The sequence below is a fragment of the Ursus americanus genome, chromosome 21, assembly GCF_024610735.1.
Source record: "Ursus americanus isolate L20-20 chromosome 21, mUrsAme1.1.p, whole genome shotgun sequence".
Lineage (NCBI taxonomy): Eukaryota > Metazoa > Chordata > Mammalia > Carnivora > Ursidae > Ursus > Ursus americanus.
In genome coordinates, this window is record NC_142147.1 from 46,220,953 (window position 1) to 46,247,602 (window position 26,650).

Genomic DNA, 26,650 nt, shown 5'->3' on the forward strand with positions numbered 1-26,650 from the left:
CATATCCAAGGGGGAAGGGGTGTCTGAGGGGAGCTGTCTGAGGGAGGAGGCAGATCTAAAGGGGGTAAGGGTGTCTGAGGGGGGAGGCATATGTCTGAGGAGGAAAGGGTGTTTGGGGGTACTGTTTGGGGGAGGTACATTAAAGGGAAGGAGTGTCTGAGGGGGGCTGTCTTGAGGGGAGGCATATCCAAGGAAGAAGGGTGTGTAAGGGGGACTCTGGGGGGGGGACAGATCTAAGGAGAAGGGATGTTTAGGGGGAGGTCTATCTGAGGGGGATGCAGATCTAAGAGGAAGTGGTGCTGAGGAGCCTGTTTTGGGGGGAAGCAGATCTAAGGAGAAGGGTGTCTAGGGGGGCTATCTCAGAGGGAGGCAGATCTAAGGGGAGGGGGTGTCTGGGGGTGCTGTTTGGTGGGGGAGGCAGATCTGAGGGGAAGTGGTATCTGAGGGGGCCCTGGGGGGAAACAGATCTAAGGAGAAGTGTGTCTGGGGGGCTACGTCGGGGAGGCAGCTCTAAGGGGAAGGGGTGTCTGGAGGGTGGGGAAGGCAGGTGCAAGGGGCAGGGGTCTGAGGGCTAGGCAGCAGGTTAGGGAGGGGCGTCTGTGGGAGCAGGGCGGGGTGCGATGCGGGCCGTGGGCCGCTTCTGGCCCGCTGTGGGCTGGCAGATGAAAGCTGGGGGCTGCTTGAGAGCTGGACGAGCCAGCCTGGGGCCCAGCGCCATGGGGTGGGTGTGAGGTTCAGAGCGAGACAAATCTGGGATGGCCAGAGAGAGGGACAGAGACCCAGAGATGCAGAGACGGATGAGAGGTCAGGTGCGAGAGTGGCCAGAGAGGCGGTGGTGGCAGAGCTGGTGTGGGCGGGCGGGTGGTGAGCCAGCGAGTGTGAGTGAGCGCGAGTGAGCGGGAGCAGTGGGGAGGGAGGCTGGGGGCGCCGTGGGTAGTGATCGAGGCATAGAGCGAGGAGGAGGCTGCGGGAGGAGAGGCTGGGAGGAAGGGTCGGCTGGACGTGGGTGGAGAGGGTGGCGGGTGGCAGGACGGGTAGGCCTGGGGGAACGCCCACCCCACTGACCCCTGTCTGTCTCTCCTGCCTACCCCGCCTGTCCCGTGTGTCTGTCCCAGCCTCTCTGCAGGGCTGGCTCCACCATGGACTGTAGCTGCGTCTCCGACCTTCTCTTCGCCCCGCCCGCCCTGCCGGCTCTCTGGACCCCCGGTAACTGGCCCTGGCCTGGACCTCCCGCCCCTTCCCAGACAGCCGACTCCTCCTCTCTGCACCTCTCCCTGTCCTCCCTCCTCTGTCCGGGTCTCTCACATCAGTCCCCTGAATGCACCCCTCTCATGAAAAACTTGGCTAAAACTTCACAGCCAGATGTCCCTGCCACCTGCCTGCTGGGACGTGAGGGTCTTTGGAGGGTGGGGGAGGTATTGGGGTCCAAAATGGACAGGATCCAGGGGTCTGAGGTCCTGGGTCCCGGCTGTACTGCTCAGCCTGCTCCCGCCCAGGACCTGCGGGCAGAGAGAGGCAGGGAGACTGGAGATGGCCAGGCACTGACGGAGCAGGGGCGGGAACCAGAGGGGGCGCAGACCGGGCACAGGAGGACAAATGGACAGGGACTGCCTGGGCAGGGGATGTGGAGACACGGCCCAGCCTGCCGGAGCCCTGGGACAGAGGACGGCCTGCTCAGAAGTGGACACTCAAAGCTGGGGATGTGGACAGTAAGACTGGCTTGGATGTGCATCTGAGTCCAAGTCACACGCCCCACAGATGGGCTGTGTGTGTGTGTGTGTGTGTGTGCACGCACATGAGCCTGGGACTCTTGCCTGCTTATACGTGGGGTCTCAGAGTGTGTCCCTGTGTCATGCTTCAGTGCTTCTGGAAGAAGGGGTCATGCTGGGAGAGTCTGTGTCTGTGCAGCATCTGTCTTTGTGTCTGCTGGTGTGCCTGCTTGCACACGCACAGGGGGCTCCCTGGGTGTCTGGGCTGGGTGGGTCGTGTTTCTTTAGGATGTCAAGCTTGTATTTTAGGACTGGGGGGGAGGTGCGTGCCAGCTTGCCAAGTCGGTACCTGCCTCAGTGGGGTGAAGAGCCTGCTCCCGTTACTTCTGGGTCTGTGTCGGGGTCCAGAATAGACTTGGTGGGCTTCGGGCTGTGCGGGTGGGTGCCCCCCAGGCTTCCATGTTGGGGTGTTTGTCAGGGGCTTTCTTGCATCTGTGTGTCACTGAGTGTGACGGACTTTGGGGGACTGTCATAATGCGTGTCTGTGGGCTGAGGTTGGGGGTCCTCTCTGGTTGTGTACATCTCAGCAGGTACAATATATTTGAGGACATGCTTTTGAGGACAGATGGTGGTTCCAGATTGGCTTGTGTATCTGCTTGTGTATGGCCAGTTGTGTGCTGTCCTCTCTGGGGGTGCCTGGGTGTGTCTGTGATCGAGTGGCTTCCCCACTAGGATGTGTTCCAGGTGTGGAATGGGCCAGAGATTGTGAGTTAATTGAGCCCTGACACCTGAAGGAAGACCCAAAATGGGGTGGAGAGAAATTCTCCTTTTGGGGAGGAAACTGGCCTTTGAGCCTCCGGCAGGGAGGCCTTAGCACCCACTCTGACACACCAGGCAGCCCAGATGGGAGCCTTCTGCTCATGCCTCCCACCCCTGAAATTCTAGGAAGCCACGGAGGGCAAGTGGGTTATGCGGCTGCTCCCCCAGCTTGGTGGTGTCTCCCCCCACCTCGGTGCCTTATGGCTAAGCCTGCCCTCTATTCTCATGCCTGAGCCTGGGGTCTTGGAGGGAGGCGGGGACAGAAGATGTAGCCCAGGACTGAGCACAGAAGTGGGACCCAGAGCCTGGGGCCTTCTGGATGGGAGGGAAGACTGAGGGGTGGACAAGACCCTCCCATTTCCATCCAGCTTATTTGGCGCATCTGGACAATGGGGCACGGGACGCCCCTCTGAGTGTGAGGTGTGTTAACGCAGAGCGAGCTGTGGGTCTTACGGAGCGCGGGTGCCTGTGTGTTGTGGGTCTGGGAGGGTGTTTTATAGGCGTGGCACCGCCCCGTGTGTGCCTGTCAGGCTGACGCACGTCTCGATGCTGCACTCACCGGCTCCACCGCACTGTGTTAGCTGGGCCTTTCGGGTCCTGTGCCTCTCCTGTCGTGGCGTGTGGCTAGTGGGTCTGTTCGGAGGGGCCTGAGATGTGTGGTTGTGTGTTGGGACGGATGTGCAAGGCTGGGCGTCCGGCGGGCTTGCCTCGGTGGCACGTTGTGCTTGAGGCGCTGTGCCCCAGCAGGAGCGCGGCACTCGTGCACCCGTGTGCCGTGGTGTCGCCGGGCATCCCTGGAGTGTGAGTGGACGTCTGTGTGACATGTACGCTGTAGGTATCTGCTGACGCATGGTGCTCTCAGACCGATGGAGCACAGACGCAGGGAGGGGCCACAGGACATGAAATGTATAAGTACGTGGACAGGGGCAGACACAGGTGCACTGGCCTGGCCTGGCTGTGCCAGCGTGGGGTCAGTGGAAGGCTTTGGGGAGAGGAGGAACAGGGCACAGGGCCAGGGAGGAGGGGAGACAGCAAGACAGGGGTATTCCAGAGAGCAGGAGAGACGAGAGGCCTGCTGGGGCAGAGCCAGAGGGGGGCAGCGGGAGAAGGGCGATCGATGAGGAGGGGGTGCCCCCTCCCCAGTCCTCCCCACAGTCAAGGCTGCAGGAAACTGGACCCTCCCATGCTCTACCCCCGGACGCTGAAACTGGGAGAGTTGTGCCAGGGTAGAGGATGAGGCTACAGGTGCCACCCCAGGGTCCCTGGACACCAACTGGGGTAGAGAGAGGAGGAACTGGGTCCCTAAAGATGCCTGAAGTTGGGCAGCTGCTCATCAGAGACCAGGATTCAGGGGAGGACCGGATGCCTCCTGGTTCCTGAGTCCATGCAGGACTTAGAGCCCCCGACCTGGTGTCCTGACCCAGGGCCCCTCCCCTGCCTCCTGTCCCAGGATTTGCCTTCCCGGACTGGGCCTACAAGCCGGAGTCGTCCCCTGGCTCAAGGCAGATCCAGCTGTGGCACTTCATCCTGGAGCTGCTGCAGAAGGAGGAGTACCAGGGGGTCATCGCCTGGCAGGGGGACTATGGGGAATTCGTCATCAAGGACCCCGACGAGGTGGCTCGGCTCTGGGGCATCCGCAAGTGCAAGCCCCACATGAATTATGACAAGCTGAGCCGGGCCCTGCGGTGAGGAGGGGCAGGGAGAGGCTGGGCCCCTGCCCCCTGGGAGCTTGCCCTTGGTCTCCTGGGGCAGAATGCCTCGGATCCCAAGGCGCAGGGATCTATGTGGGGTAGCTACTGTGATCACCTGTGAGTGGGAGGGAAGCAGGGAGGAAGGCCGGAAGCCAGGATCCCAGCCCCTACTCCACCCCTGCCTTGCCACCTTGGTTAAGGGAACTTCTGTGAGCCTCAGTTTCCCCAAACTGTTATGCTCTGTGCACTAACAGGAGTCAGGGGCTCCCTCTTTCCCTCCCTCGGTGCCCCTCCCCAGCATCCCCTCCTCCTCCCTCTCCCCACAGCTACTACTACAACAAGCGGATTCTCCATAAGACCAAAGGGAAGAGGTTCACCTACAAGTTCAACTTCAGCAAAGTCGTGCTTGTCAATTACCCACTGTTGGATGTGGCAGCAGCCACCACGGGCTCCCCACTGTTGCTGACCCCTGGTCCCTTTGGGGGTACCCCTGGGCCAGATGCTCCTCCCCTTAGCCCTGAGGTGAGTTAGGACACTGGGGTCCCAGAACTGGGTGTTTGGTGCCCCCTCCCCAGCCATCAAGCCCCTGGGGTCGGGGCAGCCAGCCTGAGCAGTGCTGCCTCCCTCACCTCCCTCTCCAGACCCTGCAGACCCTGTTCTCGGCCCCTCGTCTGGGAGAGCCAGGGGCCCGGGCGCCCCTGTTCACCCCTGAGACAGACAAGCTGCGTCTGGACAGCCCTTTCCCGTTCCTGGGCTCCGGTAAGAGCCTGCTGGCGTGGGTGCGTGGGGGGCATGCAGCCCGTACCTGAGGGAAGAGGATGGGTAAAGATGGGGAGAGGCAGGATGCAGGAAGGAGGCCCAGGGCGAGACTGGGTGTGTGCCTGTGTTTAAAAGCCCCAGGAGGATTTGGGGAGAGGCAGGGAGGAGGGAAACTGGGGTGGGGACAGGCTGGGAGAAGGGCTTTTAGGGCGTCAAAGGACTGGGAAGACCAGGGCAGAGCTGGGGGAAACCATGTGGGGGTGGAGAATGGGCAGATGTCGCGTGGGAAAGACAACGGGCAGACCCAGGTGGACGGCGCAGGGAGGGGGGGGTCCCTCCCCATGGTGGAGGTGTGCCCAGCCTAACTGCCCCCCTATACTCCCCAGGTGCCACCGGCTATTCCAAGCCCCCTGGCCTGCTGGGTCCTTACGGCCGCGCCTTCCCAGACTACCCCTGGAACTTTAACCCGTACCTCACTGGCCCCTTCCCCAAGCTGCCCCCCTCTCTGTACCCCCCGCACTTCTACCCCAACCCTCTGGCCAGTTCTCTGGGCCACCTGCCCTCAGCAGGGGCAGGGGGAGGCCCTACAGCTTCACCCCTACTGGCAGCAGCCGGGGAGGGCCTGGGCCCGGAGCGCCCCTCGGGCCTGGCAGCAGCCCCTCGCCTGGCACTGCCAGGAGCTGGGGGTCCAGAGGCCGTGCTCGGCGGGAAGGACGACAGTGACTCGGAGCTGGAGATCACGGATGTCAGCGGCTGCAGCTCTGACAGCGAGGGTGACGAGGGCCTCCCTGTGCCTCCCAAGGCCAAGGCGAGCAAAGGGGGGATCGGCAGCTGAACCGGTGTGGGGTGAAGGGTTCTGCCAGGGCGGGGATGGGGGCAGCCACTCGTGCAGCAGCCTCTGCCATGGCCGGGTCTGCCCTCAATGTCCTGCCTGAGGCCAGGGACCAGCCCTTGACCCCTTCCAGGACCAGGCACCTGGCTGCCCACCTTCCCTAACCCCAGGTTGGGGGGGGTCTCACCTCCCCCCTCTAGAGGGGGAGGGAATGTGATAGCCTCCAGCCTCCTTCCCAGGCTCCAGTTTGAGGGGGGTCCCCACCTGGCCCCACTCCCAAAGTGCAATATGGCGCCCAGCCTCTCCTGCCCCCGCCCCCCCCCCCCCCGCCCTGTGCTGTGACCTGCGTGTTTGTGCGGCTGTGTCTCCCCTTGTGCCGGCCCCAGTCCTGACACCCTCCCCACACAGGCCCCCTGGGACAGGGAGCTCAGAGCAATAACCCCGCCCCCAGCCCCCACCCAGGAGGGCCCCCTCCCCACCAGCTCCCCATAACCCCCACCAGCCACCTCCAGAGAGTTTACTACAAAAATAAAAGAACGGAAAGGAGTGTGAGCCGTGGGGGAGCCCGGTGTCATGGATGACAGGTGTGTGTCGGGGGGTCACCTGGGGAGTCACTGTTAAAGCACAGGAAAGAAGGAAGGAAGAACTGGAGAAAGGCAGGGGGGACAGACCCAGGAAAGTGATGCCAGACAGTCATGAAAGGTCCCAGAAACCACTCCACAGCCCCCACCCCACCCTCACACACACAGATCTCTCCTTAGATAATATATATTAAAAAATAAACCTCCAATTCAGGGTATAAAAACAGAGCAAAGGCACTTGGGGGTGGGGAATGGAGGGGTAGCCCCCCCCCCAGGCAATACTGAGATGGCCCAGGGTATGGGGGAGGGGTCACTGTGGTCCCCCCCGGAATGAAGCCCTGAGTCTCCCAAGCAGAAGGCAGGAGGGAGAGAAGGCCAAGGCCGAGGGGAGGTTGGGGGGAGGCAGTGATCCCAGCTGGGCCCCCCAGGCATGGCCCCCCCAGCAGCCCAGCTCCCTCTCCTCAGGCCCTTGGGGTTGGAGATGCTGCGGCAGCTGTGAGGTGGCAGCCGGTGGCCCTCAGTCTTGCGGAAAGGCCTGGGGGGTGTAGGAAAAGGGAGATGGGGAGAGATGAAGAGAAATGGAAAAGGGGGGGAGGAGGAGGGTGGAGGAGAGAGGAAAATGAGGGAGAGAAGGATGTGGGGAGGGAGGATAAGGGGGGGAGGAGGAGGGGGAGGGAGAGAGGGAAGACAAGGGAGAGGGAAGATGAGGGGAGGAGGAGGATGGGCAGAGAGAGAACACAGAAGAGCCCAAGAAGGAGAACAGACAGAGACAGGAGGCAGACCGGGGAGACGCAGGGAGACAGCAGGATGGGGCTATGGAGAAGGGAGCCCCCGAGATGCCCACTCTGGTGCCTCCCCTCTGGGCGGAGCTTCGGCCCTCTGGGTCTCCACTCACCTGCCCGGGGCAGAAAGCCTCAGGTACAGCCAGGCTGCGGGAAGCTGTTCTCCCCAAGCTGAGACAGGAGGAGTCGCAGGCGACAAAATTCCTCCTCCACCTCCTGGTTGGGGAGTCCTCGGTGAGGGGGGGGGTCCCTAGGAGGGGGTCCCTCCACCGAGAAGGCCCCATCCTCCCCCGCCCCTCCCCGCCCCTCCCCCCAGGCCACCACCTCCAGCTGTTTCATGGTCTCCTCCAGGCTGAGCAGCTTCTCCCGAATCTCCTGGGTCTGGGTCGGGCTCTGGGAGCCACCCCCTGGGACCCCATCCCCTTCACGGGGAGGCCCTGCCCCACTGTCTTCCTCCGAGGGAAACAGGAGCTGCTTCAGGGATAGCACTGGCAGGGGCAAGGGGACAGAGTCAGAAGCGGGGCTGGGAAAGAGGCCGGGGGCCTGCAGGGGTGGAGGGGAGATCCTGAGGGGAAGGTGGGAGCCAGGATGCAGGTGGGGCAGGGGGGATAGAAAGGGGGTGTAGAAGAGAGGCAGGGAGGGGACACCGAGGATGGAGGGTGTCCAGGGAGAGGCTGAACCGAAGGTCAAGGGAGGGACAGAAGCTGCAGAAAGAAGAGGGGTTTGGGGCCACCGAGGGTGGTGGTGCAGGGCCTGGGCAGGAAGCAAGGTGGAGACACGGGCTAGCGGCAGCCTCGCCTGGGCACCGCTGGCCTACCTTTCTCAAGGGCCCTGGCAGCGAGCTGGCCCTCGGGGACGGGCCTGCAGTAGGGCAGGAGGGTGCTGAGGATTCTCTCTATCCGGCCTGGGTGGGGGAAGGAGAAGCAGGGGGGGTGCTCAATTCCTGCCAGTCTCCTCAGGACACCCTACCCCTACTCCGCACCCCCACAAAGGCTCACCGTCCCCTGGGGGTATCTCTCGGCCACCCCCGTTGCCATTCTCCGAGCTGCTGAGCAGGGGTTCTCGTGTGCTGGGGGGAAGAAGTACTGGGTGACCCCACGGCCCTGGCGGCAGCAGGAAGACAGCAGGAGGTGGGGGGTGGGGGTGGGGGTGTCCAGAAACAGAACAGAAATTGAGGAAGGGAGATGGAGACAGAGGGGCCTGGACGGGGGCCAGATGGGCTGTGGTGGTGGGACACACACACCTGTACACACATGCGCCTATACACATGCACAGAGACAGGGCTGGGGCTCAGGTTCTGGAGACTCAGAGAAGTCCCCCCTGGCTCCTCAGCCCTCCAATGTCCTCCCTTACCTGCTAGGGCTGGGCCGGGATTTGGGGCGAGAGGCGGGAGCAGGGACCTTCAAGGATCCAGCAGTGTCGGTGATGAGGGAACACCAGCTGGGGAGACAGGTCAGCCCGCCCCGGGGCAGGCTGTCAGAGGCCCCCCAGCCTGGGCCTCCATTTCCACCCAAGCTTAGAACCCAGACCTCCTTACTTTTTTCGTTCCGACACAGTCTGGGCCACCAGTTCATATATCTGGGCCTCCTGGTCCCACGTAAAAATGACATAGAAGGCTTTGTGATCTGCAGGAGGAGGGAGAGGGGGGTTCAGAGCCAGGGTCACCCCAATGTGCACCTCCCCTGAGCTTGGGCTAGAGGCGGGGGCAGCCCCTGATGGCCATGGCCTTAGGCTCCCCCAGCTCCTGCCATCCCTCCCCTGCCTCCTCCCGAGGCCTCCCTCTCACACCCCCTCAGCCATCAGGCAGCAAATCCCCAGTCTGGCTCTCTCCACGAAACCCCTAGAGCCACTGGTGCAGCTTCCAGGAAGCACATTTGCAAACCCCTCCTCACTGGGCTCCAGTCTCCACATCTGCTCCCCTATGGTCCCCAAGAGGTAGCCAGGGGGAGTCTTCAAATCCTGATCAGAGCTGGCTGCTCCTCCGTGCAAACCCCTGGGGAGCTGCCCAGCTCCCTTCCTAAGACCCACAACCCTCCTGGCCCCTGGCCAGGCTCCGGGGCCCCTCTCGCATCTTCCCCCTTCTCTGGCTCTGCGGTGGCCTCGCTCCCAGCTCTTTCCGAGGGTCCCCTCCCACTCCAGGGGCGGGGCCTCACCGGTAGCCACCTCGCGGGTCATGGCGGACGTGAGCCGCAGCACGGGCCGCAGCATGGTCTTGCCGTCGGGCGTGGGCGTCAGCGTCCGGCTGTGGGACTTGAGCAGCAGCCGCTCGTCCTGGCGCTGGAGCAGCAGCAGCAGGTCGTCCAGCAGCAGCACGTGGACCTCTGCGGGGCGAGGCCGGGGCTCAGCATCCCCGGGACCCGAGCACCCCCCCCCCCCGTCCCCCCTGGCCCCCCCCCCCCCCGCACTCACCTACAGCCTTGTCCTTTGTCACCCGCCATGTCAGCGGGCCCTCATGCACCAGCTTCTTTTTGGTGATGTCCAGGTTCTGGGGGCAGGAAGGAGTCAAGATCAGCGCAGGCCCGGCCAGAGGACGGCAGGCAGGGGTCAGGATGGGCAACTGGCGGGGGCTGAGGAGGGGTTCCAGGAGGAGGGGTGGTGGCTCTCACTCCCCACGTGCCTTATCAGAGAATCCCCGGGGCAGGAGGGTCAGGGCTGGGCGTGGGCAGGGGAAGGCCAGGGAGAGACGGGGAGGTCAGGGCAGGCAGGGCCACCTTGAACTCGCTCAGCATGGGGTCGTTGCTCTGCCGCAGGTGGGACAAGTCCAGGCGCTTCTGATAATCCTTGAGCCGCTGGAGTGGGGAAGGGAGAGTCACGGGGACAACCCAAGGGCTGGCTGACCCCCAGAGACCCTGAGGGGCACAAGCCGAGAGCGGGGCTCGACCTCCAGAGAAGGGGCCCCAAGGTAGACAAGACAAAGGCCCGCCCCAGCCCCGCACGCGGACGCCCCATCGCCCTGGGTCCCTGGCCACGGCCAGGGCCAGGCTCACCAGCAGGTCCTCCATGTCACGCACGGCTTGGTTCACATGGTGCAGAATCTCCCGGCAGCACTCGGCTGCCAGTTCCACTCTCTCCCGTTCCACCGGCTCTTCTGTGGCAAAGGAGAGACCAGTCCCGGTGAACCCCAAGCCGGGAAGCTCCTGGCCCCACCGCCACGGTGAGAGACAGGACGCCGGGGCCCCGTGGTGTGGGCCGCGCCCACTGGCACCTGTGTTCTGCCCGATGCTCTGCAGGAGCAGGGGGTACTTGGTCAGACGCTGCATCTCCGTGGGGATCATATCCTTCAGCTGCAGGCGGCGGCACCGCGGGCGGCTCTCCGCCTCCTGCGGGCAAAGCAGTGCTGAGGGGGCCCGCACCGGGGCGCGCTTTGGGGACCAGCCCCCTCCCTGGCCTCCACCTTACCTGCACAAAGGCACAGAACCGAGGCTCCTTGCGCTGCTTGACTTTGAGCTGCTCTAAGGCAAACGACTGGCGGCTGCAGAAGCGGGAGGAGATTTTCTGGAACCATTTGCCTTCGGCACCATCAAACTACAGCGAGATTCAGGCCAGGGAGGGTGTCTCAGGTGGGATTGGGAAGAACAGGGCCTCACGTGGGAATAGCAGCCTCGACAGGAGGACAGGGTGAGACCCCCCTGGGTCTTGATCGGGGAGAGGCCTGAGACCTGGCCTCCCGGGGCCTGGATGCCAGGTCCCTGGCTGGAAGGAGGGGACCCCAGGGGGGCAGGGGCTGGGCGCCCTCACCCGGGCCAGCAGTACGTCTCCGATCTCCTCAATGAGGTAGCCACTATCCTGCCTCCGCTTCATTAGCCGATCGAGGAACAGGGCTGTGGAGAGCGGCGAGGGAAGGGGGTGTTCTGTCAGGGCCCGAGAAGTGGTACGCAGAGCTGATCCAGAGGTGGCGGAGGTCGGGATGCAAGTGTCTGATCCTTGGGGCCCAGGGGCTGCCCACCCACCCCACCCATGCCATGCGCTTGTTGATGTGCCCCCTGGAATGTGAGCTCTGGGGGTCCGGAGCTGCCCCCAGGGATAGAAAAGAAGCTGCCCATGGGAGGCACTCAAGGAGAAGGTGCTAGGCTCCCGGTCTAGCTGCCGAGGCCTTGAGGAGGGAGCCGGTGGTGGGGCGCACAGTGGGCCATGGCCCTGCACTCACAATGCACCTCGATGAGCTCGTCCAGGCTGGGAAAGATGTTCTGTAGCTCCTCCTGGGAGAAGAAGCCCCCTTCTGCCATGGGCTGGTAGAAGAGGTCATGCAGCACCCGGAGCATGCGCACGTGGGCGGCCTCTGTCACCAGCAGCTCTGTGGGGCCACCGAGCAGGAAGCATGGTTGGGGAGGGTGCAAATGATGGGGCGCGGTCTCAGACGCAGGCTCGGGGTGGGGGACAGGGATGACTCTCTCTGGATGGAATTGTTTGCCCCTGAAATAGCCCCTGAAGAATCCTTATCCCATTGCCAGTTGTCCTTGGCGGCAGCAGGCAGCCAGGGTGACCAAGGATCCCCGTGTGCCTGGCACCGATGCCTTTCCCAGAACATGGGACTTTCAGTGCTACACCTGGGAAAGTTCCAGGTGAACTGGGATGAGTTGGTCGCACCACCAGCAAGCCTGCAGCTGTGTTTAGTGTCCAGCAAGTCTCTCGGCCTTGGTTTCTGGAACAATGATAACCCTTTACACACACGTTGATAGCTTTGGAGCCAGGGACCCCCCCAGAGAGAGCATGCCTGGGTTTCAGGGGCCCGAGGAGTCCCAGGAGACTCAATGCACAATTCTGTTAGGAATATTTTTCTGATGAGAGAAATGGCTGTGCTGTCGGCTACAGTAGCCACTAGCCACATACAGCCCTTTAGATTTTAATTGAAATAAAATACAAAATTCAGTTGTCAGTTGTCCTTGTCACATTTCAAGTGCTCAATGGCCATTATGTGCTGGTGGTAACCATGTTGGACAGATGCTACATGTTTTCATTATTCCAGAAAATCCTATCAGATAGCACAGCCTTATGTTTTGCTCATAGCCTCTAAAGCATCTGTGACACAGAAAGTACTCACCTACTGCCCTAAAAATTCCGAATGAGTACCCTTCTTACTATCAAGCAACTTGTAAATAAACTTCCACACCAGAGTTTCCAAAGTGTGCTACCTTTGCCAAACGCCCTCCCCACACCCAGTTTGAAATCACAGAAAAGAATCAAGACAGAAATGAAACTTCCATCATCTCCCTGCCCAGAAGCAAGCACTGATAATATACTATCTTCCGAAACTTGTCCCCGTGGGACCTTTTTTGCCCGAATGGTCAAGATCATGGTAAGAGCAGTCACGCTGGAATGTTCTTCCCCGACCCCACACCGTGCTAACCGCTTCAGGTGAATCACCTCAGCTCCATGACAGTCTTTTGAGGTAGGAACTATTACTACCCAAATAAGGAAACCAAAATTTACGTGAGAAATACAACTTAATATACCTGGTCCAGCTCTTACCAGCACTGCCCTGCGCTACCAAAAAAAAAAAAAAAAGAGAACCTCACAGGAAATGTCACTATGACAGCTGACAGCCACAGTCCTGTTCCATGAGTGGCTGCTCCACCAATTTACATAACAAATGGCCCTCAGTGGAAACAGGCTGCCTTCAAGCTGGCCTGTGGTCACTAAGGCGGGATGGACAGCTCCCTGTCTCTCTGCCAGAACTGGGTGGTGTCCCCGGTACTCACCGCTGATGACCTCCTGCCGCTTCACCTGGCTCTTGGGCAGGCTGTGCAGGGTGCCAATGGGGACGAGCTCCCGCCAGCCAGGGGGCTCTTCCGGTTCCAGCTCTAGTCCTGACCGTCCCGGGTCCCCTTCGTCTCCAGGCTCAGGGCTGTGAGACAGAGGCCTTGTTAGGGCCCCAGCTTGGGGCATTTCAGGGAGGAGACTTCCATTCCTGGTGTCCAACACCTGCCCCCCCCCCGTGGCCTTGGCATTTGACGCCTCCAAAGTAGCCCCTGCTGCAGAACAGCCCCCAAATCTCTAACACAGAAGAGCCCCACCCCTCTCCTTTGACCTCAGTGACCTTAGCGTCCAATACCCAGGTTTCTGTAACTCTGACAACAACCCCTCCCCCACCATCCTCCTGACTCTCCAGGCTGCCTCAGTAGATGGGGGAGGAATGACCTACGTGGCTCGTCGGGCAGGGCCAAGCACGGCCGTGGCAGAGCTGGGGTCCATGTCCACGTCACTCCGGGAGCGGCCCCCACCCCGGCCCTTAGCCCCGAGGCTGCCCCGGGAAGGCCGGCGGCGGTCACTCACCCGCAGGCTCTCCGAGCGCCCCAGACGCCCCGATAGCCTGGACCCCGAGGCCAAGGACAGAGTCAGGCAAAGACCAGGACAGAGAAAGGGAGAGACCAAGACAGGGACAGAGACAGGGAGAGACCAAGACAGGGACAGAGACAGGGAGAGACCAAGACAGGGACAGAGGTGGGGAGATACCAGGTCAGGGACAGACAGGGAGAGACCAGGACAGGGACAGATGGGGATCAGGGTAGGGGAGACCAGGACAGATATCAAACATGCAACAGAAGAGAGGAGAGAGTCAGAAGGAGCAGTGGGACTTGGGACTTTGGGGTGCTGGGGCATTGGGGGTGGTCAGGAGGGACAGGGAAACTTGGTGGGGGTGGGGAAGGAAACCCAGTATGGATTACAGGACTGACCCCTCCCTTCCCTGAGGCAAGGGGATGGGGGTGGGCAGAGCAAGGAGTGAGGGAGGGAAGATTTCAATACTTAGCTCTTCTGCTGGGAGGGTGATGTCCCCACCCACCCCTTGCAGGGTGAAGGGGAGGGGGTGGCCCATGGGGAGAGGGGAGGGGCTGGGAGAAATGGGGGAGGGGCTAGCCCTCCCCCCACCCAGGGCCCGGGCACCCACCTCTTCCACCTTCTGGGGAGAGAGGGGCACAGGGTCAGAGGAGGACCCAAATGGAACCCAACTCACCTCCCCCGCCCACCACAGGGTCCCCAAAGCAGCGGCACAAGGACAGGCAGGGGGCAGAGCCTGCCCCCCAACTGTGAGGAGGACAGGGCCCCCAGGCTTGGAGCACAGAGGGTGGGGGAGGGAGGACAGGGCACTGGGAGGCAGGAGCAAGGCGCAGGGCGGTGGCTCAGAAGAGGAGGGGAGGGGATGAAAACCTGAAGGGGTGAAGGAGGGGGGCAGGAGGAGCCCGGAAGAGCGCAGGAGGAGGAAGAGGGAAGAGGAGATGGAAAAGAAAAAGTGGAGGATGGAAAGAGGAAGCAGAAGATGGACAGAGGGAGGAGCAGAGCACAGTGGAGATGGCTCGGGGACAGCAGGAGCAAATGGCAGCGCGACACCCGGCACGCGCCTCCCCAGCCTAATAAGCCCCTTCCTGCACCCAGCACCCCCCACACCCGGCTCCGGGCACCTCTCTGTGTCAGCACCCTCCTCGGTGCTCTCCGGGGGTGCCAGGGGCTCCAGGCTGGCCGGGCCCTGTGGGGGCGGGTCCCCCAGCTCTGGTGCGGCATCAAGACCTGCGGGGCGGCGGGGGGAGAGCAAGGCTGGCTGCCGGGCCCTTGCAGCCAACCCATACTCTGGGGGCCTCTATCTCCTCCCGCGGAATGGGGCAGGGCGGCTAAAGCCACCCAGTGCCTGGCTGACACCAGCGGCTACCCTGCACTTCAGTGGGGGACGGACCGATGGAAAGGCCTCTGAGAACATGGCCACGGACAGCTGTGGCCAGGGCAGTGAGGAAGCCACAGAACCAGGGCAGACTGGGGGCTCTGCGTGATGCCTCCACAGTCACCCCTTCTCCCGACCCTCAGCCAGGACTTGCAGGAAGAGGGTAGACCCCTTTCAGGAAAACTGAGGCTCAGACAGAGCTTCCAAGATATAACCCGACTAAGCTGCAGAGCTGGGACTTGAACCCAGGCCTGGCCAAGCAGTTGCCTCAGATCCACCAAGGAGACTGACAATGTACTCAGAGAGGGTTCTGGGGGCAGATGGGAAACAGTCCAAGGAGGGGGCTATGCGTCATCAGGGTAGAGGCTGGAGCCTGAGACGAAAGCCGTGGAACAGGTGAACTGAAGGAAGGGGGGTGGTTTCTTAATAATTCTGGTGACCAGGAGCCCGGAGCGGCAAGCGGAGAACTGCAGGGTGGTCTCTCTGGGGTGGGGTGGGGGTGCTCAAGAAACTCACCTGGTTCCCGGTCAGGGCTATCTCCAGATAGAGGGTGCAGAGAAACTCCAGGGACATCCTGCCCAGGAGCCCCGAAGTTCCGGTCCCGGGAGGGCACCCCCAGGCCTCCCCTCTTTTCCGTAAGGCCTGGCTTCTCAGCTGGGGAGACATCAGGGGGCAGGGGGAGATGAGAGCCCAGCACCTCTAATCCACAGCAGCCTGTGCTACAGGCCCTATTTTCCCCATGGCCCAGGAGCACCCCCCAACCGTCCCCCAAGCCCCAGGCTGGCTTCAGGACCATTACCATCAGCCTCGACTTTGAGGTGTCGGAAATCTGGGGCTGAAACGAGAGATGGGACCATGAGGCGGGGGCGGCATGGGGAAGTCAGGGCGGGCGGACGCCGGGCAGGGCACCTCACCCTGAGGCTCTCCCCGGTTCCAGCGGGCAGCGTCCAGGAAGATGCTCAGGCCTTTCTTGGTCTTGGTTGGCTCATCTGACCGCCGATTCCCCATCATCTGAGGGAAGTAGGGAGAGTGAAGAAGGGGCCATGCATCTCTGAGACCCCAACAAAGCAGAATCAGACCCCAGGAGCCCAGAGTGACGGGGCTCCCCAGGGGCCTCTGGGGGAGGAAAGGGCCAGGTTCGGGCGCTCTAAGGGAAACACCTTTTTTCGGAAGAAATTCCTCCCCGACTTCTTGTCCCCGCTCTTGGTCCGCACCCCAAGGTGGCGCATGTACAGGCTGATGGCGTTGACCACAGCGGCACTGTGGGGAGGGGACGGTAAGGGCCCCAACACGTGCGCAGATGCACACACGCCCATGGCCGCAGGGACACTACTGTCCCCAAGCCTTCCCCTCCGCATCTGCTTCCCGCCCCAACCCCACAACCGCTTCCAGTTGGGTGTCTGAGGAAGGGGGAGAGGGCTCCAGAGGACAGGGCCAGGATGTTCCACGCCCAGGCCCCCGATCCCCGGTCCTCCTCCCTGGGGCCCAGGGAACTAAATGTCTCTCCTGCCGTTCTCTCTGCTTCCATCATCACCTCTTTTCCTCATCGGTAGAGATGGTGTGTCTGCAAAAAGAAGAAAGGAGTTTGCAACAAACTTGCTAAGCCTGGGTCCCTGTCCACCTGGCACAGATGTCCAAGGTGCTGTTCCCTTAGAAGCGGGGACAGGAGAGAGGGGAGAGGCAGAGAGGGAGAGGGCCAAGGCTACAGGGAAGCAGGAGCACAGCAGGCAGGAGCGTCTCTTGTGAGCTTGGAGCTTCAAGGACAGGACCCAAGTGCCAGGCCCAAACACAAGACCATGGAAAGCCCTGGAAACTGGGAGGGTGCCCCAAAGCTGGGAAGAGACAACACCAAACCAGATGAATTACTTATGCCAGGACCGGGGAACCCAGAAGTCAGGGGAAGAGCCCAAAGGTTAAGGAATGAACCCTGAGGCTATAGGGACCCTCCCTGCCGGGCTGGGGAGGGGGCAGGCCCCACTCACTGCATCTCCTCCAGGTGGGTCAGCAGCCGCTCGGCTAGGTGCCGCTCCCGTGCCTCAAAGCTGGCCCGGTCCCGCCCAACCCAGGCCTCCAGCTGGGTCAGGTCATGCTCCCAGGGCGTCATGCCCATGAGCCGCTTGGAGCGGAAGTCCTCCAGCAGCCGGCTGACGGAGGCCTGCTGGCTCTGCACCACCTCCTGCACGAACTGCCGCTGGATGTCCTCGGAGAGGAGGTCGGGCCGCGTGCGGTCTGCGAGGACACGGGCAGGGGGCTGGGGGCCAGTTCCACCCGCCCTCAGACCCCGACGGCCACGCTTCCTCGGGCTGCCGTGGCCAGGAGGGCAGGACAGTAATCTGTGCCGTCCACGGGAGCAGGGGAGTGTGGCCTCCGGCCCTGGGGCTCCTCGGGACAGTTGACCCCTGCCAGACACCCCTCCTTCACCTGCAGTCCCCTTCCCTCTGCTTACCAAGTTCAAAGGCGACAGTGGGAGGGACTTGTACCCGCAAAACCTGCTTGGGACAGAGAATGGAATGAAGGGGAGGACCAGGCAGTGATGGGGTCACAGGACTGCGGCCCAGGTGCCCGCTGGGAATGATGGTCTGAGAGGAGGGAGGGCCAGGCTGGCACAGAGTCTCCCAGGACCAAGGAGTGGGGGGACCGGGGCCCCTCGAAGGTGTCTCTCACCGCGGTCTTGTCCAGAAAGCTATGGTAGAAGTCGAGGAAGGCCTTCTTGGCCTCCTTGGGGCCCAGGGAAGCCAGCATGTCCGCGTGAAGGCAACAGAGCTGGGGAGACAGAACGTCACCTGTCCTCTCCCCCCAGACCCAAACTACACTCTACCTTGAAAAGCCTGAGGCTCAAATCCTCTGGTAAGCGCTCCCTGATCTCCACCATCCCCACGCCCAGGCCCTGGCCTCTCTTGGCCTCCCTGGGGCCAACTGGAGCATTTGCTGATTTTCTATCCTGTGAAATGGCTGTGGTTTGGTTTCCTGCCATCTCCCGCTATGCTGAGAGCTAGGCCTGTATCAGGTACCGTTCTAAACCCCTGACCCACATTAACCTGGTCAATCACAGGCATTATCGTTATCCCATTTTACAGATGAGAGAACTGAGCTCGAGAAGCTTACCCCAGGTCACACAGCTAGTTAGTAGCGAAGCTGGGATTAGAATCCAGGCAGCCTGTTCCCCTACGACCCACAGCCTAGAAATACTGCAGAAACCTGAGGGTGGGTGGGTGTGTGTGTGTGTGTGTGTGTGTGTGTGTGTGTGAGAGAGAGAGAGAGAGAGAGAGAGAGAGAGAGAGAGGAAGGTTGTGACTCATCTGTGCCCCAGAGAGGCCCCATGCACAGTGGCACAGTGGGGGCTGGGTAAATAACCAGGTGGACCAGCGGGGCTCACTCATTCATTCACCACTCATTCCCCGAGCTTGCCTGTGTGTCAGCCCAGTGCTGGGTGATGCTGGCAATGCGCTGCCAACTCCAACCTGTCTTGGCTCCTGGGGGCTCTCGTCAGGTAAAGGACATGGTCTGCGTGCTAAGGACTCACCCCAGTAGGGGCAGGACTCTATTTCTCTGCCGTAAACACTTTCAACCAATCTCTGCACACCCCCAAACTCCATGAGAGGCCAACAGGAAGCAGCCCAGGGGACCATAACTATCTCTTGGCTGCTTTCCTAGCTGAGGAGGTGAGGGGGCCGCAGGAGGACAGATTCCAAATGCTGGGGGCCATCCGGCTCACCTCAGCCAAGCCCCAGGCCCTGGCTAGGCCTGTTTCCACATCTGTAAAAGGACATGGCAGCCAGCACCCTCCCTGGGCTGAGTTCCAAGAACTCGAGTTCTAGAAACCTCAGGCTCAGTAGGGGGACCTCCTTGCCCAGAGGGCCATAGCCTCCATTCACAGGGGAGGGGCAGCTACTTTTCTGGAGAGAAGGTACTTTCCCAATTTCCTGGCAATTTCTGAAGCTTCGGGGGTCGGTGGATGCGTTCTTTCTTCTTGCACCCCTGGGGCATCCCGCCCTGGCATTTCTCTCGGTGTCTGGTTTCAGGAGGGCCCTGCTACACATTTCCAGTCCAGTCCAGTGCTCTGGGCTACATCCAAACTGCAGCCTGCGCTGGGCAGCACTGGGTCTTCTTGGCATGGGATCCTTGTCCACAGAGTGCCCCCCTCCAGCCCACGCAGTGGCCTCTTCCTTCCTAAGTCACACACTGGGCTCTCTAGACCCTGCAGGCGCTTCCGGGCAGCGCAGGGCCACATCTGCTGGGGCCCAGGGAATTTCTGCCTAGTATCTGTGGAACATGAATTATGCTCGCTCTGCCTTGCAGGCTGCTGGCAGGCGTTTGTTTCTGGGCCAGCCTCACCTAGGAAGACTGGTGGCTTCCTCCCATGCCCCGGCCCTTATGACGGGCTGGTGGCACCTGCCAAGGTCACAGAGGAGCACCCTACTTCCGGGGTCAGTGGGAGAGGGTGCAGTCATGGATGGGGGACATAGCCATGGGCAGGGAAGGGGGTTGGGGAGTGTGGTCTCTGCTAGCTTCTGGATTCTCTGTTGCTCTCTGTGTGACCCTGCTGTGAGTAGTCTCCCACCTTCACTCGCTCCTCACGGCGATTTGCACAGGGCACTTGCAATCTTGTCTGGGTCACATGGCTAGCGCTCTGGTTCCCTCTTTCTAGATCTTGCGCTATGTGTTCTGATCCTGTTTTCCAGACCCTCCCAGCTCATTTTCACTAGTCTCTCTCACTGAGCACTGCGGCCTGTCCTGGCCCCAACCCTCCCTCTGCCCACGCAGCCCTGCCCTCACCAGAGGTCCCGGTTCAAACTGCAGGGCGACGTGCTGCAGGAGCGCCATGAGGTGGGCAGGCCGCCGCTTCACCTGCTCCAGGCTCTGGAACTGGCTGTTTTGCTCCTCTGCGTTCTGAGGGCGGGGAGGGAGGTGAGACAGTGGGGAGCAGAGGAAGGGACTTGGGCTTGACCCTTCCCCTCCCTGGCAGTGGGGTCCACACCGTAATGGTGGTGGCCGGGGCTGGTGTCAAGGGACGGTGGATGAGATTTAACGTTATAACGGCGGGTGATGAGGACAGGCATTAGGAGATGGAGTAGGGATCTGTGCTGTAATTAAGGGGGGTGGTGATAAAAACCGGGGTTCGAGTAAAAAGTGTGGGTGTCAGTGCTATAACGGGGCATCAAGGATGGGGTAGGAGGGGATGAGGACGGTGGTACCCAGATTACAGAAAGAGGAGCGGGCAGTGAGAGGAGGCAGGGGGCAACATCCCACGATGGACCTAAGGAGGGAAGGGACACTGAGGATGGGACCTGAGGGCTGGGACCCAGGGAGACTGGGACAGAAGCTTTTCCACCCCGTCTCCCCCTCACCGTCTCCAGCTCGTTCTCAAAATCCTCATCCTCAGCCCCGATGATGCTGACTGGCACCAGGCCAGGCCGCGGTGGTCCTGGGGCCTGTGGAAGAGGAGGTATGGGTTCAGCTCAGGGTGCAATCCCACCTCAAAGTCCTCCAGTCCCCTCCCTCCAGGCTCTCCCCACTCACCAGCCCGCGGGCGATGTCCTCTGCCTCCATGGGCTCCACAGGGCTGGGGAAGAGGAGGGGCCACGGTTAGGGGGGGCAGGAGGCAGCGGCACAGGGCGGTTACTCACAGATTCCTGGCCCAGGTGTGAAGGTGAGTAAACAGCCTCCCCCCCTCTCCCGGCCTCCGCAGCTCAATGGGGCCTCTGTGTGGCGACAAAGAGCCCTTCAGAGGCCAGCCAGGGCGGGGAGCCCAAGGACAGGGAGCCTTGGGAGGGGTGGGGAAAGCTATGGAGGCCCAGGAGCCTGGGTCCATAAGAGAGCTGTAGCCATGAGAGCCTGTAATTTGGGGTCTCTAATGGAGGATGGGCTGGGGCCTTGACTCCCGGGTCTAAGGGCCTGAACTCCTGGGTCTGAGGGAGCAAGGGGCTGGGAGTCTGGACTCCTGGGTTTGAGGGAGGAGGGGGCTGGGGGCCAGGACTCCTGAATCTGAGGGAGGAGGGGGCTGCGGATTGGGTCTTGGGTCTGAGGAAGGGGAGGCTGAGGGCCTAGACACCTGGGTCTGAGGAAGGAGAGACTGGGGGCCTAGACTCCTGGGTCTGAGGGAGGAAGGGACTGGGGGCCTGGACTCCTGAGTCTGAGGGAGGAGGGGGCTGCAGGTTGGGTCTTGGGTCTGAGGAAGGAGGTGGCTGGGGGCCTAGACTCCTGGGTCTGAGGGAGGAACGGGCTGGGAGTCTGGACTCCTGGGTCTGAGGGAGGAGGGGGCTGGGTGCCAGGACTCCTGAGTCTGATGGAGGAGGGGGCTGCAGGTTGGGTCCTGGGTCTGAGGGAGAAGGCGGCTGGGGGCCTGGACTCCTGGGTCTGAGGGAGGAGGGGGCTGCAGGTTGGGTCTGAGGAAGGAGAAACTGGGGGCCTAGACTCCTGGATCTGAGGGAGGAAGGGACAGGGGGCCTGGACTCCTGAGTCTGAGGGAGGAAGGGGCTGCAGGTTGGGTCTTGGGTCTGAGGGAGGAGGGCGCTGGGGGCCAGGACTCCTGAATCTGAGGGAAGAAGGGCTGAGGACCTGGATTCCTGAGTCTGAGGGAGGAAGGGCTGGGGGCCTGGACTCCTGGGTCTGAGGGAGGGGGGGCTAGGGGCTTGGACTCCTGAGTCTGAGGGAGTAAGGGGATGGGAGTCTCGACTCCTGGGTCTGAGGGAGGAAAGGCTGGGGACTTGGACTCCTGGGTCTGAGGGAGGAGGGGGCTGCAGGTTGGGTCTGAGGAAGGAGAGACTAGGGGCCTAGACTCCTGGATCTGAGGGAGGAAGGGGCTGGGAGTCTGGACTCCTGAATCTGAGGGAGGAGCGGGCTGGGGGCCAGGACTCCTGAATCTGAGGGAGGAAGGGCTGGGGACCTGGACGCCTGAGTCTGAGGGAGGAAGGGGCTGGGAGTCTGGACTCCTGGGTCTGAGGGAGGAGTGGGCTGGGGGCCATGACTCCTGAGTCTGAGGGAGGAGGGGGCTGCAGGTTGGGTCTTGGGTCTGAGGGAGGAGGGCGCTGGGGGCCAGGACTCCTGAATCTGAGGGAAGAAGGGCTGAGGACCTGGATTCCTGAGTCTGAGGGAGGAAGGGCTGGGGGCCTGGACTCCTGGGTCTGAGGGAGGGGGGGCTAGGGGCTTGGACTCCTGAGTCTGAGGGAGTAAGGGGATGGGAGTCTGGACTCCTGGGTCTGAGGGAGGAAAGGCTGGGGACTTGGACTCCTGGGTCTGAGGGAGGAGGGGGCTGCAGGTTGGGTCTGAGGAAGGAGAGACTAGGGGCCTAGACTCCTGGGTCTGAGGGAGGAAGGGACTGGGGGCCTGGACCCCTAAGTCTGAGGGAGGAGGGAGATGCAGGTTGGGTCTTGGGTCTGAGGAAGGACAGGCCGGGGGCCTAGACTCCTGGGTCTGAGGGAGGAAGAGGCTGTGAGTCTGGACTCCTGGGTCTAAAGGAGAAGGGGGCTGGGGGCCAGGACTCCTGGGTCTGAGGGAAAAGGGACTGGGGGCCTAAACTCCTGAGTCTGAGGGAGGAAGGGGGGCTGCAGGTTGGGTCTGAGGAAGGAGAGGCCAGGGGCCCAGACTCCTGGGTCTGAGGGAGGAGGGCGCTGCAGGCTGGGTCCTAGTGAGGCACGGCCTGGAGGCTAGCAGAGTTGGGAAGGTTAAAGGAAAGGTAGAAAGGAGATAAGTGTGTGTGTGCTGGGGGGGCTCTCCTAAACCTGACAGGCTTGGGGCCGGATGTTGCCTCTGAACCCACCAGCCCCACTTCCTGTGACAGGAAATCTAATGGCAAATCACCAACCCCCAACTCTCTCCTCGTAACAAAACAAAACTGAATCTCCTTTCCTAAACCCAGAAGTTGCTTCCCCTTAGGGACCAGGTATCTTCCCCACTTCCAATCCCAGAAAACAAGGAATGGTCCTCAGCCAGCTCATCCCCAAAGTGTGTCTGTCTCCCCGGCCCTGCATCTGTCTGTCCTGCTGGCTCTCCTTCCTCAGCCAGATCTTTCTGGCTGTCTGTCCCTTGAATGTGCCTTTGCTTCAGGTCTTTGCTTCTCTTCTCCCTGTCTCCTTCCCTCTCTCCCTCCCTTCAGACCTGTCTCACTTTCCCACCATCTCTGCCTCCCCTCCCCCTCAGCCACCTCACCCTAACCCTGCTTCTGTCGCTATCTTTCCCCTCTGTCAGTGTCTCTGCCTGTCTTCCCACATCTGGTTCTGCGGCTACCTCTCTGCGTCCTCTCGAGTCACTGTGTCATGTGCTGTCCCTCATCTCTCTCCCATCTCTTGCTGGCTCTCCCATCTGGTCTCCCTTAGAGTCTCCACTTCCCCCTGCATCTTCCCACTATCATCTGTGTCCTTAATTAGTCTGACTAATGCCACGCAAGCCCGTGTCAGGAGGGAAGGAGCTGTGGAGATGGGGTGGGGTGGACCAGTGGGGGGAGCTCTCCCCACAACCCAAAGCTATTTATAACCCTGGTCGCCTGAGACTCACTCTTCTGCCTCCTCCACAGGCCTCTTCCCCTAGCACTCAATAAACGGTGGCTATGATTTTGATTATGATCCTGAAACAATGATGCTTTCTGGAGTGTCCCTACGCCATCCCATGGGTTCCCCAGAGCACACGACATTTTTATTCTCTTCCACAGAGCGTCTCTCCAACTTCAAGCTTGGGTAATTTAAGATTTGAGCACTGTTAAATCTTCACATAAATAAACTTGCAAACCGACGCCAAAAAAAAAATAGTGATTATTTATTACAAAAGCTAAACTTACCTAGCACTTAACAGTGTGCTAGGCATTGCGCCAAGTGATTCTCACATCTGAACTCACTTAACGCTCACAACCACAAGCACCCCACGCGATTAGTATTCCCGTTCGAGATGGAAAACCTTCACCAGGCCACCAGCTGCAACTTCTGGGCTGGAAAACATGACGGCGCACATGGAAGGTCCATGCTCACCCTGCTTGGGGCGGGGGGGGGGGAGGTTCAACAGAGGCAGGGAGATTCCAAAGAGGGCAAAGGAGAGGACACACATTATGTGAGCAAATGCTCAGTGCCAAGCAGGCCCCAAGTCACGCACCTGATGCATACTGTCTCCTTCATTCCTCATCACGGAAATACGAAACAGTAGCTAGCATTTAATGTGCGCTACGTGCCATTAAGTATATGCCAGGAATAACATTACTGCTTTACATTTATTAACTCATTTAATCCTCCAAATGACCCCTGGAGGTCAGTTTTATAACTATTTTCATTTTATGGAAGAGGAAACTGAGGCACGGCTTGTAAGAGACAGAGCCAGGATTCAGACCCAGGCAACCTGGCTCCAGACTTTATGCATTTAACTAACAGAATGTGCTGCTTCAGAGCATGGGGAACCCCCACCCCAACCTTAGGAAACTAAAATGTGAACCGAAGTCGAGGCACATCTGGTCCCTTTAGGGTGTCTGGGAAAGTCAGGGGTATGTGGGCACTGGGACTTGGGCAGGAGTGCGGGTGGCTGCTCAGGCTGCTTCACGACGGCTTAGGGCTCAGACAGCATCCTGGCAGGGAAAGTGGGGGGTTGGCTGCTTAGGAGATAGACGGTGAGGGCTACCACAAAGGGTAATCATACACTGAAGCTGTCAGATGGATCTGCAGGCAACTGAAAAGGCCTATGGTCCAGCAGAGGGCACACTGTGTTCATGGGACTGAGGGTGGTGATGGTCAGGGAAGGTTTAGAAGGTTCTTAGAGGTGAGGGTTCTAGAGTAAAGCAGGCACCAGTCGGGGACTACCCGGCCGCCTGGGTTCTATGCAAGGTTCAGGGTCTATAAGACACTGAGTGGATGACCCTGGTCCCCAGGAACCTCCAGGAGCCTTAAAGAACTTAAAATACAGAGTAGTCAAGGTAAGTCCATGAGGGGCCCTTGGAATGTATGAGGCTCCAGATTCTATTCTACTGGCAAGTTGAAACAGGAGGATCTACACGGAGCTGAGGACCACACCGGATGGTGATTCCACATGTAAAGCAGCCAGTCTATGGGACCTATGGACACTTACAAGGGGAGAATTCTACAGGAGCATGTGGTGGTCCCAAGACCCAAGATCTACAGGGCCCAGGATTCTAGGGGGTGCTACTGACCGATGGGGACCCCATATCTTATAAGAAGCCAAGTTTCCGTGGGGGGGGGGGCAGCTAGCAGGAAGCTCGTGGGTCTGCAGGGCCTTGTAATTTATATGGAACGTGGCGCATCTACATCAGCCCCAAAACCTACGTGGGACGTGGCGGGTCTACACGGGCCCCAAATCCTACTACAGGGGACGTGGCGGTGCGCACGGCTAGGGATGATGAGGCGGACCTGCGGAATCAAGGTCTGACGCTCGCCGGGTCCGCGTCCCTCACCTGCTCCTGCTCGTAGTAGAATCCACCGCAGCCGCCAGAACCGAAGCCTCTGCTCGCCGGCTCCGGGTCCCCCACCCCGCCTCCGAGTCGCTCTAGCTGCCCCACCGTCTACCTTTGCTTCCAGCTCCACTCCTCCCGCCGCCGCTCTAGCCTAGCCGCTGCCTGGCTCCGGCCCGGGCGACTCTACTCCTCCCGCCGGCCGCTCTAGCTCTCCACTGCGCCACGCTGGCCAGAAAGGGCCGCTCTGGCCTGCCTTGGAGGGCTGGCGTTTCCTTATCTCGACTGCCCCTGTCACTCTACTGTTCCCCGCCCTCTGCCCCCGCCCCCCAGCCCGACTAGAGAGTGGTTCCAGCCCCCCGGCCCGGGACTCAATCCGAGATCGCCGAGTCGCCCCTGGCCCTTAGTCTCCGGCCTGGGTTCCCCGCCCTATCTTGCCTTTCTAACTCCGGAAACAGCTGAATTTCCAAGGCGTACACTGATTTTCCCGGCACCCCCACCGCCCCGGCCGCACACTTTGTGCTGGAGCTGTAAAGCAAAACTCCTGGGTTCCAGCGTACCTTTCCCGCTGACATGCCGTGAAATCTGGAAAAAATAATTACTTCTTACCGAGCCTCAGTCTTCCCACCTGTACAATGGGGGAGATCTCCAGCTCTGACACCTGCAACCCATCTCTCAGGGTATAATTAATGGCCCAGAAAAAGAGCTTTCCAAAAAATGCTTTCAAACGCGTTCTACAACTTCCAGCTTCACAGCGGCCTACGGCGCGGTTATTGACATTTTTTCTTTTTCGGTGGCCCTAAAGCATGTGGGGTTGGAGGACGGTGCTTGAAAGCACCTTTAAGTTCAAATCCCAACTCTACTCGCTCTCACGGTGTGTGTACCCTGGGACGAGCCGGTTCCGCTCCCTGAGCCTCAGTTTCCCCGCCCGTACGATGGGAGTGATCATCCGTCCTCCGCTGGACGGTTGGGAGGCCTTGACCACGGCCTCGCACCCTTCATCCCCACTTACTGGCCATTCGGCAGCTATTAGTTCTCCTTCTTTGCCCCCTTTGACAGATGGGAAAACTGAGGCCCAGGGAGGGGCGGCCGCTGGCTCCGAGGGGCGCCGAGGGGGCCCCTGCACTGCCGGCAGCGCCCCGGCCTCCTCCCCCCCACTTCCCCTGGCAGCCGAGGGGCGGGCGGCCGGGCGGGGCCAGGGACGGTGTACCTGGAGTCCGCGTGGGGAGGTGACCGGCGGGGCGCCCGAGGTCGGGCTCGGCGATCCCGGGCCCTGCGTCCCGGCTCCCGCTTCCTGGCTCTGGCGGGGCAGGAAGTTGGGGCGTTTTTCCGGAGGCCCCCGCCCCGCCGCCCCTCCCCGCTTCCTGCCCGCGCCCCGCGCCCGCCCGGCACCTCCGCTTCCTTCCCCTTCTAGCCGCCCGCCCGGCCCCTCCTTTCCCCGCTCG

General features: G+C 61.2%; 2 protein-coding genes across 6 annotated transcripts; one reads left to right on the forward strand and one right to left on the reverse strand.

The window, feature by feature from the left end:
• Positions 1-620: 620 nt before the first annotated feature.
• Positions 621-6,015, forward strand: ERFL (ETS repressor factor like). Its single transcript, XM_087853380.1, has 6 exons — positions 621-721; positions 1,127-1,206; positions 3,979-4,213; positions 4,546-4,741; positions 4,861-4,978; positions 5,365-6,015. The coding sequence occupies exons 1-6, from the start codon at positions 621-623 to the stop codon at positions 5,811-5,813; spliced, it is 1,179 nt and encodes a 392-aa protein (XP_087709506.1). The 3' UTR covers positions 5,814-6,015.
• A 773-nt stretch (positions 6,016-6,788) lies between these two features.
• Positions 6,789-26,570, reverse strand: ARHGEF1 (Rho guanine nucleotide exchange factor 1). 5 transcript variants are annotated; one of them, XM_045776681.2, is made up of 31 exons: positions 26,416-26,570; positions 20,345-20,387; positions 20,173-20,256; positions 19,601-19,714; positions 17,489-17,587; positions 17,271-17,313; positions 16,807-17,053; positions 16,359-16,388; positions 15,985-16,084; positions 15,739-15,835; positions 15,624-15,659; positions 15,341-15,478; positions 14,571-14,676; positions 14,060-14,071; positions 13,316-13,483; positions 12,873-13,018; positions 11,321-11,467; positions 10,912-10,994; positions 10,573-10,698; positions 10,379-10,493; positions 10,161-10,261; positions 9,885-9,962; positions 9,583-9,658; positions 9,327-9,494; positions 8,711-8,798; positions 8,527-8,613; positions 8,172-8,242; positions 7,991-8,077; positions 7,498-7,661; positions 7,287-7,389; positions 6,789-6,926 (listed from the first exon to the last, which is right to left on the reverse strand). In XM_045776681.2, exons 2-30 carry the CDS (start codon positions 20,372-20,374, stop codon positions 7,306-7,308), a joined length of 2,925 nt encoding a protein of 974 aa, XP_045632637.2. In that variant the 5' UTR covers positions 20,375-20,387; positions 26,416-26,570; the 3' UTR covers positions 6,789-6,926; positions 7,287-7,305. The 5 variants fall into 5 exon arrangements, with proteins under 5 accessions (XP_045632637.2, XP_045632710.2, XP_045632482.2 ...); XM_045776754.2 differs by lacking the exon at positions 26,416-26,570 and adding an exon at positions 25,209-25,487; XM_045776526.2 differs by lacking the exon at positions 26,416-26,570 and adding an exon at positions 23,598-23,757.
• Between the last annotated feature and the right edge of the window lie 80 nt (positions 26,571-26,650).

Coding starts and splice junctions, on each gene's coding strand:
- ERFL (XM_087853380.1), top strand. CDS start 621: ATGCGGGCCGTGGGCCGCTTCTGGCCCGCTGTGGGCTGGCAGATGAAA. Junction 1,207..3,978: donor GCCGGCTCTCTGGACCCCCG/GTAACTGGCCCT, acceptor CTCCTGTCCCAG/GATTTGCCTTCCCGGACTGG. Junction 4,214..4,545: donor AAGCTGAGCCGGGCCCTGCG/GTGAGGAGGGGC, acceptor CTCTCCCCACAG/CTACTACTACAACAAGCGGA.
- ARHGEF1 (XM_045776526.2), bottom strand. CDS start 23,623: ATGCCTAGCACACTGTTAAGTGCTAG. Junction 17,588..19,600: donor AGTTTGAACCGGGACCTCTG/GTGAGGGCAGGG, acceptor CTGTCTCCCCAG/CTCTGTTGCCTTCACGCGGA. Junction 9,963..10,160: donor GTGACATGGAGGACCTGCTG/GTGAGCCTGGCC, acceptor TCCCCACTCCAG/CGGCTCAAGGATTATCAGAA.